Below are 18,868 nucleotides of genomic sequence, written 5' to 3' on the forward strand. Positions count from 1 at the left end.
TTTTATAGAAGTCTTTATGGTCCACATAAAATAAATGGTTGAGTATGTACTCTTACTAACTGTCGATTTTATTGAAATTTTATCGCGTATTTTGTCAGCATTTTTCTCAATCGTGGTGGTTTATTTTTGAGCCATCTGTTCCTAAAGAACAGTTTATTTTTTACTGGCTGACCCGGCAAATTTTGTACAGCCTCAAAATCTATTTATCAAATATATTTCATATAAAATATAGCCTTTGTTACTCGTGGATAATGTAGCTTTCGAATGGTGAAAGAATTTTTAAAATCGGTCCAGCAGTTTTTGAGCCTATTCATTACAATCAAACAAACAAACAAAGTTTTCCTCTTTATAATATTAGTGTAGATATGCAAGACCAAAATATTTGTCTCCTTTAATAGGTACACATTTTATTGATTTCATTTCTGAGTGTCCATTTACGTTATTTATGAAACGCATGTGCAAAAATCTATGATTTTATCTTTTTTACTCTTGATTGTATATATTGTTAATTAGAAATAATTTGTATATATTTTAGCTTTAATAATTTCTTGTTATTTAGTTATAAATTTATTATCGGAATAAAACATATAATAATTATTAAACAATATTTTGGTTATAATAATCAAAATCAAACTTCGTCGTAAAGCTTATTAAAAAACTTCTGTTTATATTGATGATAAAACAGCCAAATTAATTAAAAAATGTCAAAGTGTAGCGTATCTTGCTGTACAAACTTCTTTTTTAGATAAATGTAAAGCAAGATACTGGAGCTAATGCTTTATTAATTACATTTAAAAATGATGGCATTAAAAAAAAGAGAATAATTTTTATAAAAAAAAAGAGACAAACCTACTGAGTTTCTTACCGGATCTTCTCAGTAGAGGTCGCGTTCCGATCCGGTAGTAGTTTAAGAAAAATATTGAGACTGACAATTTGTAAGTGCCGTCGTTGGCCTATACAAAATAAATATATTTCATTAAATTTAATTTCATTCCCCAGGATCGAAGGCCCGGGGCGGACGCCTCTTCCCCCCCCCCCCCCCCTTAAGATTTCCATTCAAAATTTCATACGGCTGTACGTTTGATTCCATTTCGGATTGATTTCAGAAGTTAGTTATTAACTATTTCCTACTATAAACTGTCTTTCTATCTTTCGATAGATCGATTATTAATAACGAGCCTCAATATACTTAAATTAGTAAAAAGTAGACTCTTTTCTTTCCTTACCTATCGAAAACATCTTTAAATCAACCTATATTCTATATTCTTAGATCCATCGAAAGCATTTGACATAGTCTCTACCAGTCCTTATAAGTAAACTTGAAACGGCTGATACTATCTCTATCTAAAGTAATGCTTCTCAAATAGAAAGTAACGATTCTAGATCAATATTCCAGTAACAGTGATAGCCTAGTGGTTAAGAAACTCGGCCTCTCCATCGAGGGGTCCGAAGTTCAAATCCTAGGCACCTCTGATTTTTCAAAATAATGTGCCTATTAGAAATTAATTATCACTTGGTTAAACGGTGAAGGAAATCATCGCGAGGAAACCTGCATATCTGAGAGATTTATAGAAATAAATCTCAAAAGTATGTAAAATTCTACCAATACCAAAAATAAAATGGGGCCTAATGTATTGCCTTGAAGCATCTCATATAACACAAATTATCTTTACTGGAATCATGATCATTAACCCATCACTGTCCCACTGCTGGGCACGTGTCTCCTCTCATAATGAGAAGGATTAGGTCATAGTCCACCGCGCTGGCCAAGTGCGTATTGGTAGACTTCACATACCTTTGAGATTATTTTTATTTTATAAATCTGTCAGGTACGCAGGTTTCCTCACGATGTTTTCCTTCGCCGTTTAGCAAATGATAATCAATTTCAATACACAAGACATCATGATGTTAAAAGTGACTAAAGTTAACACACAAAATGAGAAAACCTAAATTTTACACTAAATCGCAGCATCAAAGTAGCTTAAAATATTCATATAAATCTTGCAACAGTTTAGCAAATCGATAAACTTTGGAATTCCAAAATAAGAATCGAAGAATGATTCCTTGAAACGAAACGCCTTAATGTCTGGGTATTTCTGGAATGTCACGCCAAAACCGACCAGTATAGCTTGTTAAAGATAAATTATTGAATTTGTAAGTAGAATCCTGTGGTTCGACTCCGGCACCACCGCCACACCTATTTCTGTCATAACAGCAGTGTTAAGCTGCTGTGTTCTGGTTTGAAGGGTGTGGTAAGGGAGATCCTTTACCGACTTAGCTCTCAGAAGTAGCGGCGCATCTGTGGTCGATCTTAGGAAAGGGTGTAGTAGGGAGACTAGGGAGATATACTTTTCCGAGGCTTTCCAGCTTAGTCCTCAAATGTAGAAATGCATCTGTGGCTGACTTTGGATAGGAATCTAATTTTATCTGGGGTTGATTACAGATGTCCATGGGCGGCAGTAGCCACTTACCATCAGGTGGACTGCATGTTCGTCTGCTACTCCTATATTATATTTAATGGCTGGACACCATAAAACAAACTGCTAGTCCGCTCTGAATATATAAATGAATCGCGTCGCCATAGCAAATTGTATCACACCTGATCGCAACAACTTCAGAGCGGACTAGCAGTTTGGAGCGGACTATAACTAAGCAAATAACAATATGCGGCAATACCGCCTTCCTATAGACACATACATACACACGCACATACATACATACATACATACATACATACATAGGTACATATACACTACACTCGCAAAACCGATCATTAATCGAAATAAACCACAAAGAACCTTTGAGCGTTTGTTTCTTAACGTTTGTATCGAGTTCGGATTAGTAGAAGCTGACAAAGCCCTTCGCTAACGAGCCGAGGGCCCTTTGTATGCACTGGGCAGAATAAATAGAGGTAGTGGAAAATGTAACGGAAATTCGAGTTTAGTTCACTTACAACAAAGTGATAAAAAAAAAACAATTCTATTTTAAAAATATAATCATATGTTAAAATCTGTCAAGCCGTTTGGGCAGCACGGACTGACATAAATGCATTTTTTTTATAATATAGGAATAGCAGACGAGCATGCAGTCCACCTGATGGTAAGTGGCTACTGCCGCCCATGGACATATATAATCAACCCCAGAAAGGATTATATATTCTTCTACCAGACATCGCTCATAGATGCGCCGCTACTTCTGGAACTAAGCTGGAACGCCTCGGATAAGTATGTCTCCCTTACCACTAGAGGTGAGGCGTTTATACTGGAACAGGTTCAGGGACTAGGTATTTTACCGGACTAGGTCGGACCTAGTCCAACTTTTAATATGTACATAGTCCAAACCAAATTGTACTAACTAATGAGACTTTATGGGACTAGGTGGAACAGGTTTCTGGATCACGTATTTTAATTTTAAATACTAGGGAACAGGCATACCTAGTCCCAAATTTACATAGTACAACCCATCTCTACTTCAAAATAGAATTGAGTAGCTCGCGAGTGGGTGATATAAAAGATATATATCTTCACCAAAGAGCTAATCACTCATCAACTCCGACGATTTTGAATTATATCTTTATATCCGCGTCACATGGTTGAGTTCATAGGACCATACGATTCCGGATATAAGATCTTCTTCAACTCAACAGTTTTATACTCGCTGGCGAATGAGTTGTGAGTCAAATGAGCGATTGACTGAGAGAGTCTGATTTGAGTCAAATGCATTACGTATTAAACACTAATTTAAAATATTTTTTCTTTGCTAAAACTAATATGAAAACAGGGATATACAAATAGTGTTGGCTGAGAAATTAACATATAATTTCTTGCCAGTTTTGTATTAATTATAGGAATCAAAAATGCTGTCAAAACATTTTGATCTGATTCTCTGAAATACTGATATAAAATGTCGCTTATATCGTTACAGAGCTACTGAGCTAAAGTGAGCTAGTGAGCTAAAAGAGTGATATATATCACTGAGTTCAAAAGATATATCTCTCATATCTCTGTCTTTTCACTTTTGACTTTAGTGATATATTTTGCGCACCTTTACCCATCTCTACCTCAAACCTTCTAAAGCATTATAAGCAATCGGGTTTCACGCCGTTTGCTGTAGAAAAAATACGATGTTAAGTGGTCACGTTGCCTGCAAGACAATCGTGTAGCAGAATCAATAATATTTTTCAGGCCCTTTATACAATCTACGTCGTACACTCGTTAGCGCGTTTCAGGCACTTGTATAACGCCATCTATCGGACTTTTTGGAATTAAATTGTTTCGGAAACATGATGATAGATGGCGTAATAAACAATAGTAGCACTATTTTTTTATTTTATGCTAGTTTAATAATAACTACGTAATCAATCTTTTAATATAAGTAAAGCCTAGTGTTTAAGAAACTCGACCTCTCGTTCGAAGGGTCCGAGGTTCAAATCCCAGGCACCTCTGATTTTTCGAAGTTATGTGCGTATTAGAAATTAATTGGACGTAGTTATGCAAAATAGATCCAACCACAAAAACTAGCTTTTGAGAAAATAGGTATTTTAGTCCAAGTTACATCGCTTAATTATGGTTGGTATCTGTATATTTCAAAATAAAAAATCTAACGGTTTTTGTGGGTTCGATCCATTTTGCATAACTACGTCCAGTTATCACTTGCTTAAACGGTGAAGGAAACCTGCATACCTAAGAAATCATAAAAAGTTTTCACAGGTATGTGAAGTCTACCAATACGCACTTGACCAGCGCGGTGGACTATGGCCTAATCCCTCTCATTCTGTGAGGAGACCCGTGCCCAGCAGTGGGACAATAATGGACCCCTCGTTCTCGAGGCGGAGTTTTCAACCACTAGTTTTAACTACTGTTATACATTTTTTTATAATATAGGAGTAGCAGACGAGCATGCAGTCCACCTGATAGTAAGTAGCCACTGCCGCACATGGACATCTGTAATCAACCCCAGATAGGATTAGATTCCTACCAGAGGTCGGTCACTTCGCCGCTTCCCCTGAGGATTAAGCTGGAACGCCTCGAAACAGTATGTCTCCCTTACTACACCCTTCAAACCAGAATACAGCGCTTAACACTGCTGTTATAACAGAAATAGGTGTTGCGGTGGTGCCGCCGGAGTCGAACCACAAAGGATTCTTCGAAATGCACCATTATATATTAATTAAGGCAATTAATCTTACAATGTACAATTTCTTTGTGTGCATTGGTTTCTTAGCACCATTTTTGCTATTTCTCCATTTGGCAAAGTCGCGGTCAACTCTAGAGATGGTATGCGGATATCGATACCTTATACGATAAATATACATAGATTTAAATCGATAGATACAATATTATTTATTTTAATGTTTCAGACTCAGGGTTTAAAAATAAGAATTAGAAGTTAATTGTCACTTGCTTAAACGGCGAAGGAAAACATCGTGAGGAAACCTGTATACCTGAGGAATCTTAAAAAAGTTTTCACAGGTATGTGAAGTCTACCAATACGCACTTGGCCAGCGCGGTGGACTATGGCCTAATCCTTCTCATTACGGGAGGAGATCCGTGCCCAGCAGTGGGACGGTAAGGGGTAGATGATGATGATGTATTTGCAAACCTTATACAGGTAAATCACACTGGACTGTAGTATGTACATAATTTCTGTCTAATAACAATATCTGTGTTCTAGCAATTAAATAATTTGAATTTAAATTTCAAAAAGTTTGGAAAATCCAAAAGTGCACGACTCATAATGCTTATTTAATTATGAAATATAACAAAAAAAAAACTTAAGTCGTTCAAAATTAATTGCCGAAAAAACAGCTGTAGTAGGAAGAAGGTACTGCACAAGCGCCCCTGGTGGAATAAATGTACATAATATCTATAGATATACAGTCTTGTAGTTTTCGTTTTTTATTAATTGCAATTAAACGACACTGAATTAATTAATCATACGCATTCAGTGACCTACAATCGTCGATTAGAATTTAAAAAAAAAAAAAAAATTCAAATGATGGATTTTTTCACAAGTTACAGTGTTTTCAGGTTTCACACATGACGGACAGGAAAATTTTTTGACCTATTTTGGTGTTTTTTTTTCAATTCTATTGCAGTTAATCAATTTTTAAAAAGTATGGAATTAATCTCCATTAAATTATCTCGACAATAGTATGCAAAATATCTTGATTCCGTGAACTATCAAGGCTATAATAATAAAAATAGCCGCCAAAATGAAGCGAAAAAAATTTTTCGATCGTAAAGCACTCTCTGATGCTTCGCATCATGAGTCGTGCAATACTTATTAAAATTGGGATAAAAATTAGAATTAAAATATGTCTTAAAATATATTTATTAAAACCAATATTTATGTAGCTTTATTTTTTTCCATACAAATCTTTCATACACCTATTGGATGGATTGACGTTTGACATATAGGTTTTCTAAGCAACCAATTGGTAACAACTCGGGGATGTTAATATTCCTCCTGTCTACTTATACCGCCGTATCAATGATACAGGGCCCCGTATGTGTAACTGTGTTAAATCTTTATATATATATATATATATATATATATATACTTCTTATGTGCGTGTGTATGTCACTGAACTCCTCCTAAACGACTGGACTGATTTTGATGAAATTTGTTGTGTGTATTCAAGGGGATTTGAGAATTGTTTAGATTCACAATTTAGTCCGTGGGAAAAGGTTTTTTTAATTAATTTTTAATTCGTAAGTAGTTATAGAATCGGAAACTATGCATTTGATCAAGTGATGGTCTTTAGCAAAGATGTTGTCCAAGAGCCCACGAGAGTTTGGGAGTTGGTAAGACCAATTTTCGACAATGGCACCGCTGTCATTCCAATGCAGGTACAAATTTTCCGTTTTATGTATGTCATATTATTTCTTTAAAATGCGGGCGAAGCCGCCGGCACCACTAGTATTATATACATTTTCACTTAAACAGTGCGCACTTACCGGGAAAAACACATCACAAAAGTTAAACAAGTTTTCACTTCAAAATTAAGTAAAATAAAAATATTTTGGGGGCCCCAACTAATATGCTGGGGCCCCCAACACTACGCTACTGAACTAAAATGTCTTTTACTGATATAATTCCATGTAAATCGTTCCATACATCAGAAACTAGAAATGCAGTATAATTAACATTATGGCAAGTTGGCAAGACTACTTGGTATATTTGGTAAGCAGCTCCTTCTGCAGAACCATTGAGAATAATATAGTTTACTTATAAGTAGTAGTAATACTTTAAGTACTGTACTCAATAATTTAATCTGAATCAAATTTTTGCCTAGCAAAGTTCGAATGTTGAGATTATTTTCAAAAATGAAACTTTGTTGTAGTCCGCGTAAAACTGCTAGTCCGCTCTGAATATAGGAATGAATCGCGTCGCCGTAGCATTGTAGGAGTATACCTGCTCGCAACAACTTCAGAGCGGACTAGAAGTTTGGCGCGAACTATACTTTAAGTGATATTGTAATAATAATCTGAACCAAATTTTTGCCTAGCCAAAATCGAATTTTTCTAGGCAATAATTGCCTAAAATCTAACTTTGGTCAAACTAATAAAAGCGTGGTAAAAATCAGTACCTGAGATTCGAACCTCGAACTTCCTCGAAAGACCAATCTCAACTACTAAGGTAGCTAGCTACCTAAACCACATTTATCGACAACAAATATCGACAGCCCACCCCACCCTACCCTAAGCATAAGTGGCTTAGTTACACCCAAATACGGGTCTTAGCAGGATTTGCAACCCCAAACGGTCTTAAGTTGTTTTTTTTGAGTCGTTAGCCGAAGTGCTGGTCAGCTACTGTTTTATTTCTTTGGTCAATAGTGAGAAATCCGTAAAGGAAAATGGTACATTGATTGGTGCAAATTTCTCAACGCCCCTATAAGGTCTTTGTTTCGTTTTGTAGTAAAGTGCTGTGTTTTAGTGTGTAGAGGGTAGTGTTTGTCGAGGTTTGTCGAATAATTCGTTAAATAAATTGCCGAATAAATATTTAAACTTAAATCTCGATCGTCTGCCGATAATTTAAATGATGTATTAATATGTAGGTACATAGGTACGAGAAGTAAAAACGTTGTAATATCAATATGAGTTTATCAATTAGAAAACAACTAGAGAATTATTATAAATAATCGTATTGCTTAAAAGATAGCTTATGCCACTCCCACAATTTAGACGAATCCAACGACACCTCATATTAGGTAACCAACATTAATGTACACCAATCAGAAATACAGAGAAAAGAGGAAGTGTCATTACAATTATAGGTGAAGACAGCATGCCAATACAGAAAGCGAGTAACATAGCTAGTAGGAGTAGTATTATCATAACTACAGTCTATAAAAACTCTAATATCACGAATTTAAAGTATAATTAATTATTTATATCAACAGAACAATATGAAGAGAAGAAAAAAACATAGTTAAGATAAATAAATTAAAACATAAATGATTAAAAATTTGTCAAGACATAAAAAAAATGAATCATTGAAATTTAATATATTTAAATTTGAAATTTAATGCTAGACTGAGTTGCCTAACACAATAACCAATCACAATAAATTATTGTTATTAAACAGATTACTAAACTTTTCTATCAGAAATCTGTCAATATACAACTTTTATCAATTTTTATCAATATAAAATATAAAACTTACTTTCTTAAATAAAATAAATACATTGGACGTTAATTTTATTCTGTCCTCATATAAAATTCGATATACATTTCCAAATTTATTCCCGTGGAGTGGGAGATTTGGCAGTCAAAGTAATCAAGAAAAAATCAGGAAGCTAAAACTTAAAGATGATGATTAGCCGAGAGTTAAGACTTAAGTAAGTTTACACTTCAGTATTTGTAAAGTTAGTTTTACCAAACAGTATAACTGTGTCTAAGTAGCATGTTTTAACACTAACAGCTTAGGATGTCAATATCTACCTATTTAGGCTTAAACTAAACAATCTAAACATACTTAGCATTGTTTGTTATTTGGTATAGAATGCGGAAAACCTAACATGGCTATAAGTTTCTCATTAGATGGTTGCAGAAATGTAAAAATAAGTTTGGGTATTTTATTCTAAAAATGAAAAAAGAAAACTGAGAATGGTTAAGCAATACCAGAGTTATTTAAATGTATATGAAATCGGATTTTTCAGATTTTCCGGGAAAACTAGAGAAAATTTTCAAATTTTCTCTAGTTTCCACGTAATGGGACCCGCTGTGAAACTAGCCGCATACAATAGTGTCCGCGAAATATCGCTGAAAAATTATATAAACGCGACGAATAGATCTTCTTTAGGACGTCGGTTAAAAAGTAGAGTTACATGACTTTTTTATAATATAATAGTAGCAGACGAGCATACAGTCCACCTGATGGTAAGTGGCTACTGCCGCCCATGGACATCTGTAATCCAACCCAGATAGGATTAGATATTCCTACCTAAGGTCGGCCACAGATGCGCCGCTACCCCTGAGGACTAAGCTGGAACGCCTCGGAAAAGTATGTTCTCTAACCACACCTTTCAAACCAAAACACAGCAGCTATAAACACTGCTGTTATAAGGCAGAAATAGCTGTGGCGGTTGTGCCGCCGGAGTCGAACCACAAAGGTTCTACCTTCGACTTAAGTCTTAAGTAACTTATTATTTTTAGGGATCCGTTCCCAAAGGGTAAAACAGAACCTAATTACTAAGCCTCCGCTGTCTGTCCGTCACAGGGCTCTATCTCTTGAACCGTAATAGATAGACACTTGAATTTCAATACTTGGAACGGAAAATATCGGTTTTTAAATAACTTTTTTTATTTTTAGTATTTACTATTATAGGGGCTATCGCATACATTGTAAAAATAACATTGTAAAATTTTCGCAGCTGTGTTCCGGTTTGAAGGGTGTGGTAAGGGAGATAGACTTTTCCGAGGCGTTCCAGCTTAGTCCTCAGGGGTAGCGGCGCATCTGTGGCCGACCTCAGGTAGGAATATCTAATCCTATCTGGGGTTGATTACAGATGTCCATGGGCGGCAGTAGTCACTTACCATCAGGTGGACTGCATGCTCGTCTGCTACTCTCATATTATAAAAAAAAAATTAACAAAAAAATATAACCAATTCACCCTAATCTATTAAATCACAATTCAACCATATCCAATCAAATCAATTTTTTTTATTCAAAATAGGTTCTTTACAGAGCACTTTTTGAATGTCAATACAACTACCACCACTTCACAAGGTGTTTCGTTATGGAGAAGAAGATTCAAAGCACCATAGAGCTTTTTATTAGCCTTTTATTAGCTTTTTACAGTAATGATTGTCGGAAATGTTATATCGAATGGACCGATCTTTGATTTTATCTAGAGGGATAAAAACTTGTTTCTTTAAATAATTTAATTCAAAATAGTTACTTTTGTATGCTTCTTGCTCACACTTTATAGAAAAGGAGCGAGAGGGAAATAAAAAGGTCTAGAGTAAATTACAAAAAGTCCGCCATTTGAACACTTTTTCGAATTCATAGCTTTATAATTAGGATGTTTTAGAGTTTAGGGTTTGAGGGAATCCATTATTTAAGTAAAACATTTAAAGGGGAAGGGGGAATAAATACAGAAAGTGGTCTTGGAAAATGTGGATATCCATTTTTTTCCACAAGAAACTGTCTAAAATTGCGAAAAAATGGGATAAATTACCCAACAAAAGTATTAAACAAACACTAAAAAAATGAATTTTCAAACAATCTCATGTGCGATTAAGGGGAAAAGCATTAGCGAAAAAATTCTAAGTCTATGGGGAAAATGAACGACAAATCTCAAATAGGACGACGGCTAGATTTGGGCTAAATTTCATCCATTGACGCATCAGAGATAAGATTCACAGAAAATAGCACGTAATTTTTTTTTTCTTTTTTTTTTATAATATAAGAGTAGCAGACGAGCATGCCGTCCACCTGATGGTAAGTGGCTACTGCCGCCCATGGACATCTGTAATAAACCCCAGATAGGATTAGATATTCCTACCTGAGGTCCGCCACAGATGCGCCGCTACCCCTGAGGACTAAGCTGGAATGCCTCGGAAAAGTCTTTCTCCCTTACACACCCTTCAAACCGGAACACAGCAGCACCTAACACTGCAGTTATTAGGTAGAAATAGGTGTGGCGGTGGTGCCGCCGGAGTCGAACCACAAAGGGTTCTACCACCTTCAAATTATTTTGACAATTATCACGTAATTGCCAAAATCACGTAATTAATTGACGCACCCTTCCCTTGAGAAAATATTAGAAGCCTTGACTAAGTAACCTAGTGCGCCAAATACATTAAAATAAGATCACAACCTCGAAGCATTATAAAGTCACAAAGCCACACAATAGGCTTCCGATTGACTAAACAGCGAACTATCACAAAGAATCCCCATTTTATTTTGACGTTCATAATTTATGTATTGTCAGCCACGTATTTAACCTCAGCGCATTATTCACACATTATAAATCCTGCCAAGCGTACCGATAACGGCAAGATGGCGGCGATGGCGCTGACAGCTATGACAGCGGTTTTCGCGCGAACAGGGATGCCATTTTCGTTTCTTTGTTATGCTTGGGAAATTATAAATAGGGATGTTTTTTATTTGACGTTTATTTTTATTGATTTTGTAAATAAATAGTTTTAAATAGCTTTTCAACTGACTGAAACTGGTTCTTCGAAAACCGAATACTAATATTACATTTACACATTATTTCTCACACATTAATATATATTTTTTGTGTCAATAGATACAATGTATATGAATAGGTAGATACGTATACAAAAAAATGCGACTCAAAGTAATGAAAATAGAATAGTGATCTTCTCCCTTAATTTTTCAAACTATCTTTTTAAAAGCAAAATTATAAAGGATAAAAATAAAACATCAAAACCTTCACTTATACAGTTTCATTAAAAAAAGTAAATTGACACCTGTTTAGTCTATGGTTCACACGCCATTACGCGCGCAGTGAACCGCGCGCGCGATTTTTGAATTCCGAACATCGCGGCGCAAAATGGCGTCGTAGTGTCAAGTTGTCGTGCTTGAAAAACACGAGACGAATTTAGTGCCTCTCAAAGTTATGAAGGCGTGAAGATATTGAAAATTGAGTGCGCAGGAACAATACCAATTTTCGAGATTCATACGATATTTTGAGGGGACATTTTAATGTTTAATTAAGAGGTAGATAAAGTATCTCTCAGTAATTGGTGGTTATTTTTGCCTTTAATAGCTGGAATAGCTACAAGGAGAAAAGGAAAAGATTTTGAAAGGTAGTAGAACCGGTATAGAAACTGAGAAGGTACTACAGTCACAACTATTTCTAGCGTGAAATAGTTTTTGCGTTTCAGTGGAAGTGTGTGACTTGTACCTTGTGACCTTATCAATGTTTGGTGGTAGAACCCCTTGTGGTTCGACTCCGGCACCACCGCCACACCTATTTCTGTTACAACAGCAGTGTTAAGCGCTGCTGTGTTCTGGTTTGAAGCGTGTGGTTAAGGAGACATACCTTTCCGAGGCGTTCCAGCTTAGTCCTCCAGGGTATTGGCGCATCTGTGGCCGACATTAGGTACGAATCTAATCCTATCTGGGGTTGATTACATTTGTCCATACGGCAGTAGCCACTTACCATCAGCGGGACTGCATGCTCGTCTGCTATTATAGAAAAAAATATATATTAAAAATATTATAGAAAAAAAAACAAAAGAAAAAATATTTTCAATAAATTCCAGTCGTCTCCATATAGTCTTGTTTCAAACGGATATCGTTGCAGACCAAACTAATTTATAGACAGCAATTAGGAGGTACGCGAGATAGTATCGGACTTTTTGTAATTGTCCATCGGAACAGCGGTTCTGTGGAGTGGGATTTAGTTATAAAATTATTATTCATTACAAAAATAATATAAGTATTATTCATGTTTTTTAAATGCTATTCTTAAATGAGTTATTTAATATTATTTCCGCTCACGAATACGTGATTTTGTGATTGTTTGGTCCTGGCGACTCGTTTTATTCATGCTCATACCTACAAGCATATAAAGAGATTTATTGTTCGCTGACTTATACACATTGTTGGTCACTTTTAAGCGGTGGCCCATGGCATTTTAAAAGTCCTGCTATTCTATAGATATGTCACTCACCACATCCTTAAATCCGAAACATAGCAGTGCTTAGCACTGCTATTTTAGGACAGAAACAGGTGAGACGGTGGTGCCAAAGTTGAACCACAAAGGGTTTTATTTTTATTACGTTGAAGACCTAATGGAATTTCTTAACGGGAGTAGGGTTGGCGATCTGAGATCGATTAATCGAAGAATCGGTCTTTTGGACATAAAACAATGTAATTTTAATCGATCTCCAGTAATGGGATCGATTCAGTGATTCGATATGCCATCCTAAATAATTAAAATTCGATTTTTGAGAATCTATTCTTTATTTCCATTTTTTTTGTGAATCGATTTATCACACTTCCATTTGAATCGATCTTTTTCGGAAAGAAACGCCATCCCTACGCGAGTAAAGACCCGTGTCACTACTATTTATTAACACGCTTTTATTAGCTTCAGACGTATGTATGTTGGTATGTTGGTATGTTAGTATGTGACGGAATCTTTGAACATGATTTTAACCCCCTTCAAAACGTCGGATTAACTCGAAATTTGGCATACTTATTAAGGACCGATGACAATTCAATATTTTAAACATTAATAGTTTTGTACCATTGTCCTTATCAACATCCTCTGGATTAACGATTTTCGAGGCGAGATTTTTCAAACACCTTCAGCAAAGTTCATCGCAACTTTAGATTGCAAATAATTATTGCTATTTAGTTTCAATAGGCGTAACTTTTATATCGTGATTTTTAGTTTAGAAAATAATAATGTTATTTCCCTATAACTCAAATGTTCTGAAACATATCTATAATGCGCTCTTGTAGAATGATTTTTAGGATTCCGTACTCAAAGGTTAAAACGAAACCCTCTGCGGTCTGTTCGTCTGTCGTTGGGCTTTATCTCTTAAATCTTGATTTTTTTACAAACGATGAATAATGGTGGTCGCTATAACGAGAAATACTAAAAATTAATAAATAATTATAGTTCAAAAAACTAAAAAACACGCTTTTATGATAAAATCAACTAAAAAGTAGAAAATAATTTTCAATCTAAGAATCAATTAAGGAACAGTAAATAGTATAATTGTGGAAAAAGTGTACTACAATTATACTATTTACAGTTCCTTAATTGATTCTTAGATTGAAAATTATTTTCTACTTTTTAGTTGATTTTATCATAAAAGCGTGTTTTTTAGTTTTTTGAACTATAATTATTTTATAACCACCGTCTCCATTCACGTCTCTGTCCCAAACCGATGCGCTTATCTTGTCGGCGACAGGGAAGTGATGCATTATTTTATTTTTTCTATTTCATTTACAGACCATTTATTTTATATGTTTTTTAGTTGGGTCATCAAGAAGATGGGTCTATTAATGTGAGGACTTTCAAGATACGTTTTATAAGGAATCAACATTTTAGATATAATTTCCTTTATTTTGAAAACAGGATTTGAGGTAACCTTTATCGGAATGCAGGGGGATGGGATAGCCTAGTGGTTAAGAATCGATCTCTCGATCGAGGGGTCCGAAGTTCAAATCTCAGGCACGCATCTCTGGTTAAATTAGAAGTTAATTATCACTTGCTAAAACGGGGAAGGAAAACATCGCGAGGAAACCTGCATACCTGAGAGATTTGTAAACAAAAAATTTCAAAGGTATGTGAAGTCTACCAATACGCACTTGGCCAGCTGTGGACTATGGCCTAATCCTTTTCCTTCTAAGAGGAGACCCGTGCCCAGTGGGACAATAATGGGTTGATGATGACGAATACAGAGTCTCATTCTTTGGTATGCTGCAGCCCAAATGGCTTGACGGATCTTGACATATGAGATGTCGTTGGATTCGTCAAAGTAGAGAAAATCAGTAGTAAAGCCTACCCTAGTGATAATTTGGCCTCTCATGCTCCATCGGGTGGTCTAAAATTCTGAACCCAGACTGTTTTAAAGTTATGTGCGTGTTATTAATTAATTATTATTTACAAAAACGTCATGGGGACAGTTGTCAAAGGTGTGTGAAGTCTGTCAATTCGTACTTGGCCAGTGCGGTGGACTATAGCCTTGCCTCTCTCATTGTATGAGGAAACTTGTGCCCAGCAGTGGGACAGTAATGGGTTGACGTTAGACAGCAGTGACCGCTTACCATCAGGTGGACTGCATGCTCGTTGGCTATTTTAATGTTATAAAAAATATACCTATACTAGTAGAGCCCGCGGTTTCGCCCGCGTTATAAAAAAAATTACATGACATACATATAACTGAAAATGTGTACCTTCATTGGAATGACAGTGGCACCATCTGTCGAAAATTGGTCGTACCTCAGAAACCTTCGTGGGCTCATGGACAACAACTTTGCTAAAGATCATCATATGTTCAAATAAATGTATAGTATAGGATTCTATAAAGGACATACAGACATTTGAACATTTGAAGGTGGTAGAACCTTTTGTGGTTCGACTCCGGCGGCACACCTATTTCTGCCTCATAACAGCAGTGTTAAGCGCTGCTGTGTTCCGGTTGTACGGGAGACAGATTTTTCCGAGGCGTTCCAACTTAGTTCTCAGGGGTAAACGGCGCATCTATGGCCGACCTTAGGTAGGAATATCTAATCCTAGGGTTAATTACAGATGCCCATGGGCGGCAGTAGCCACTTACCATCAGGTGGATTGCATGCTCGTCTGCTACTCCTATATTATAAAAAAAAGACATTCATTTTTATAAATAGAGGATGTGTTACAAATCTCTCTGTATTTATTTCTTACGTATGGTTATTGATCTCCCACTAAATATAGTATTACAGCAAAACAAACACACAAACATTACCGCTACACATGCACACTAATTAATTATGAAAATAAAACACCGAAATTGTAATTAATAATAAAATATTATTTTTTAATTGTCACATAGGCATTTCTTAATTAATTAACAGTTTTACAATTTAATGATTAATGGAGATCGCTTGGATATTTTACGATTAATTTTATGCGTCAATTATAATTATTTTATTAGCCTTGATAGTATTATACTTTCTACATTGCTATAGTCCGTGTGAAACTGCTAGTCCGCTCTGAATATAGAAATAAATATAGTTCAAAAAACTAAAAAAACACGCTTTTATGATAATAAAAAGTAGAAAGTATTCTATTTCATTCTTTCATACATGCAGGGTAAGATAAAGATGTATGTTGATTTCTTTCTACTGAAAAACGGAGTTACTCACTGACAAACATACAAGTGAAGCTAATATAAAGCGTGTATTGAATTGTGAACAACTTCAGAGCGGACTAGCATTTTGGCGCGGACTATACCTAAGGCGCAAATCTTTATCGACATTTAATTTCGACAAATTTATAGTCCGACAAACTTTTCTGTGCATTTGGCGGTTTTTGAAAACGGTTATTTGTTGCCAGCATGCTTGATATTTTAATTTCCCCAGGTTTTTTTTTGTTTTTTCGTTAATTTAATGTGACGTGTAAATTGTGATCTGAAAAAAATAAATCTTATGTTGTGTTCGACCACACTTACTACTATACTACTACTATCTGACTACACTTCGCGCAACAACTTCAAAGCGGACTAGAAGTTTGGCGCAGACTATACCATGCTACAGCGCACGGACTATAATGTGAATTGGCGGTAGGGTTCAGTTCACATAATATGTGCATATTATGCCTACCGTCACAGATAAGTAAAGATATCTCACCGCCATGTAATTGAAGGAAGACATTAAATAGCTGACACATGTAAGAGGGCTGACTGTTTTCCCATTACGTCTCCGACTGTCGTGGTGTAATTTAACGCGGAACAATGCCGACATGTGCAGTTAAGTGGTGCAAAAACAACACGAAATCGAAGACAAAAGTGCAGAGAAATATCGTTTTATTCGTAAATGTTCTAAAAACTACACGAAACACGAAAATAGTTGACAGTGAAAATTTCAACTGTCAAAACTGGTTACATTTTCTTGTTAGGAATGAGTAATCTTTACTAATCTATGCCTACCGTACATACCCAAACTATGTGCTCTAATTTTCTCATTACTAATTTCTATTACCCATTTAGGTTTCTAACTAATTCTAATTTTCTAATTCCTGTTGTTACCTTTCATCGCAGCGGCAGTGCATAAGCGTGTTCACCCGCCAGTTATAGAGCCCGTACTTCTTCTCCATACCGCCAATCCAGAAGGGGCATCTCAGGTCGTGGACCCGGCAACACCTATCCGTCCTCGTGTAGCCGCCGAGCTGCGAGTAGTGCGTGGCAGAGAACCCCTTGCCGCACCACTTCGTACCGGGGACCCGGAGCAACTCCATCGCGTCGCGCTTTTTTCTGTGAGCGTTCGATTTTTGAATTTTTCCTTTTTTTTTGTGGGAAGGTTTAGTTTGTGCCAACGTCAATGCAATGCTTTGTTTACTTACTTTGATGTTTTTTTTAATTTTATAGGCGTTGATATGTTGATGCCAACGTCAATCTTATTTTTTTTTCATTATGCAAAGTAGGTACTTACTTTTGTTTTTTTTATTTTCAGCCATTGATGTAAAATGCTAACGTCAATGCATTAACCTCTCTTCATTTTAAAACGTAACGCCTTTGATGCGACCTCTTACAACTTTTTTAATCATTACGATTTTTTAACACGCTTTTATTAGCTAGGGTTATATGTATGTATGTAACTATGTAACGGAATCTTTGAACCTAATTTCTATCCACTTTGAACGTTCAGTTTAATTCAAAATTTTGAAGAATTATCAAAAACCGATGACAGTATACAATTTTAATAATTTTGTACCATTGTCCTTATCAACATCCTCAGGATTAACGATTTTCGAGGCGATATTGTTTGAGCGCCTTAGAGAAAGTTCATCGCAAAGTTACTAGATTGCAACAATTATTGCTTTTTTAGTCTCAATAACTGTTATAGCGTGATTGTTAGTTTTAGCTTGACCTAAATGTTTGTATGTAACGGAATCTTTGACCACAATTTTTTAAATTTTGTAACGTACATAACGTTTCAGGTATCAGAAAACGTAAAATCTACGACTGCTTCCGTTGTTTTTTTTTGAGTTATTTGAAACTTAATACTTTTTTTTTAACTTTAACGGACATAATGCCAACGTTGTCTCAACCTCTTCCAATTTTGAACGTAAGATTAGACCACCAACGATATAGTTGCGTAAAATAATAAAATTTCGATGGCGCGGATCGCCGTAAATCCATCATACATCCGAACGCGTAATAAATCTAAGATTAGGGATGCGATACCAAGATATCGATAATATCATACCTCAAATATGGATGTAAAAAACATTGGCAATATGATATTAGGTATCATATTGAAAAAAAAAATCAAATCAAATCTTCAAAGATTTAAAATGACGTTATTTGAAAAAAATAAAAATTTCGTAATTTTTTTATACAAAGTTTTATTATAAGTAAGTCGTGGTAAAAATGGTAGTCCTAAGTGAGTAAAAAAATAATATTTTTTTTTTTTATATTTGTAAGCGAAGACTATTTTTTTATCAATGTATCGATAACATCGCGTAGTAATTTTCGATAGTATCAGTTTATCGATGAAATAGATGTATCGCTTCCACGGCACCGGGTACCTGTTGAAGGTTTCCCCCTCGTCAACAAAAAAATAAGACGTTAGACATAAATCGATATTTACATCGATACTTCAACTCGCATCCCTATCTAAGATGGCTGCTAACGTAAATGATCCATAGATCTCGGTTTATCGTTTTACT

General features: G+C 35.5%; 1 protein-coding gene across 1 annotated transcript in view; it reads right to left on the minus strand.

The window, feature by feature from the left end:
- LOC140751218 (uncharacterized) overlaps positions 1 to 18,868 on the minus strand; it is a 76,960-nt gene that overhangs the window by 2,321 nt on the left and 55,771 nt on the right. Inside the window, exon 6 of the mRNA XM_073085081.1 lies at positions 17,226 to 17,450. Within this exon, the coding sequence (XP_072941182.1) occupies positions 17,226 to 17,450 (225 nt within the window). The remainder of the gene's footprint in view (positions 1 to 17,225; positions 17,451 to 18,868) is intronic.

Source organism: Epargyreus clarus, unplaced genomic scaffold (genome assembly GCF_041222505.1).
Source record: "Epargyreus clarus isolate Ecla_fem2 unplaced genomic scaffold, WU_Ecla_fem_2.2 ptg000022l, whole genome shotgun sequence".
In the NCBI taxonomy this organism is placed as follows: Eukaryota; Metazoa; Arthropoda; class Insecta; order Lepidoptera; family Hesperiidae; genus Epargyreus; species Epargyreus clarus.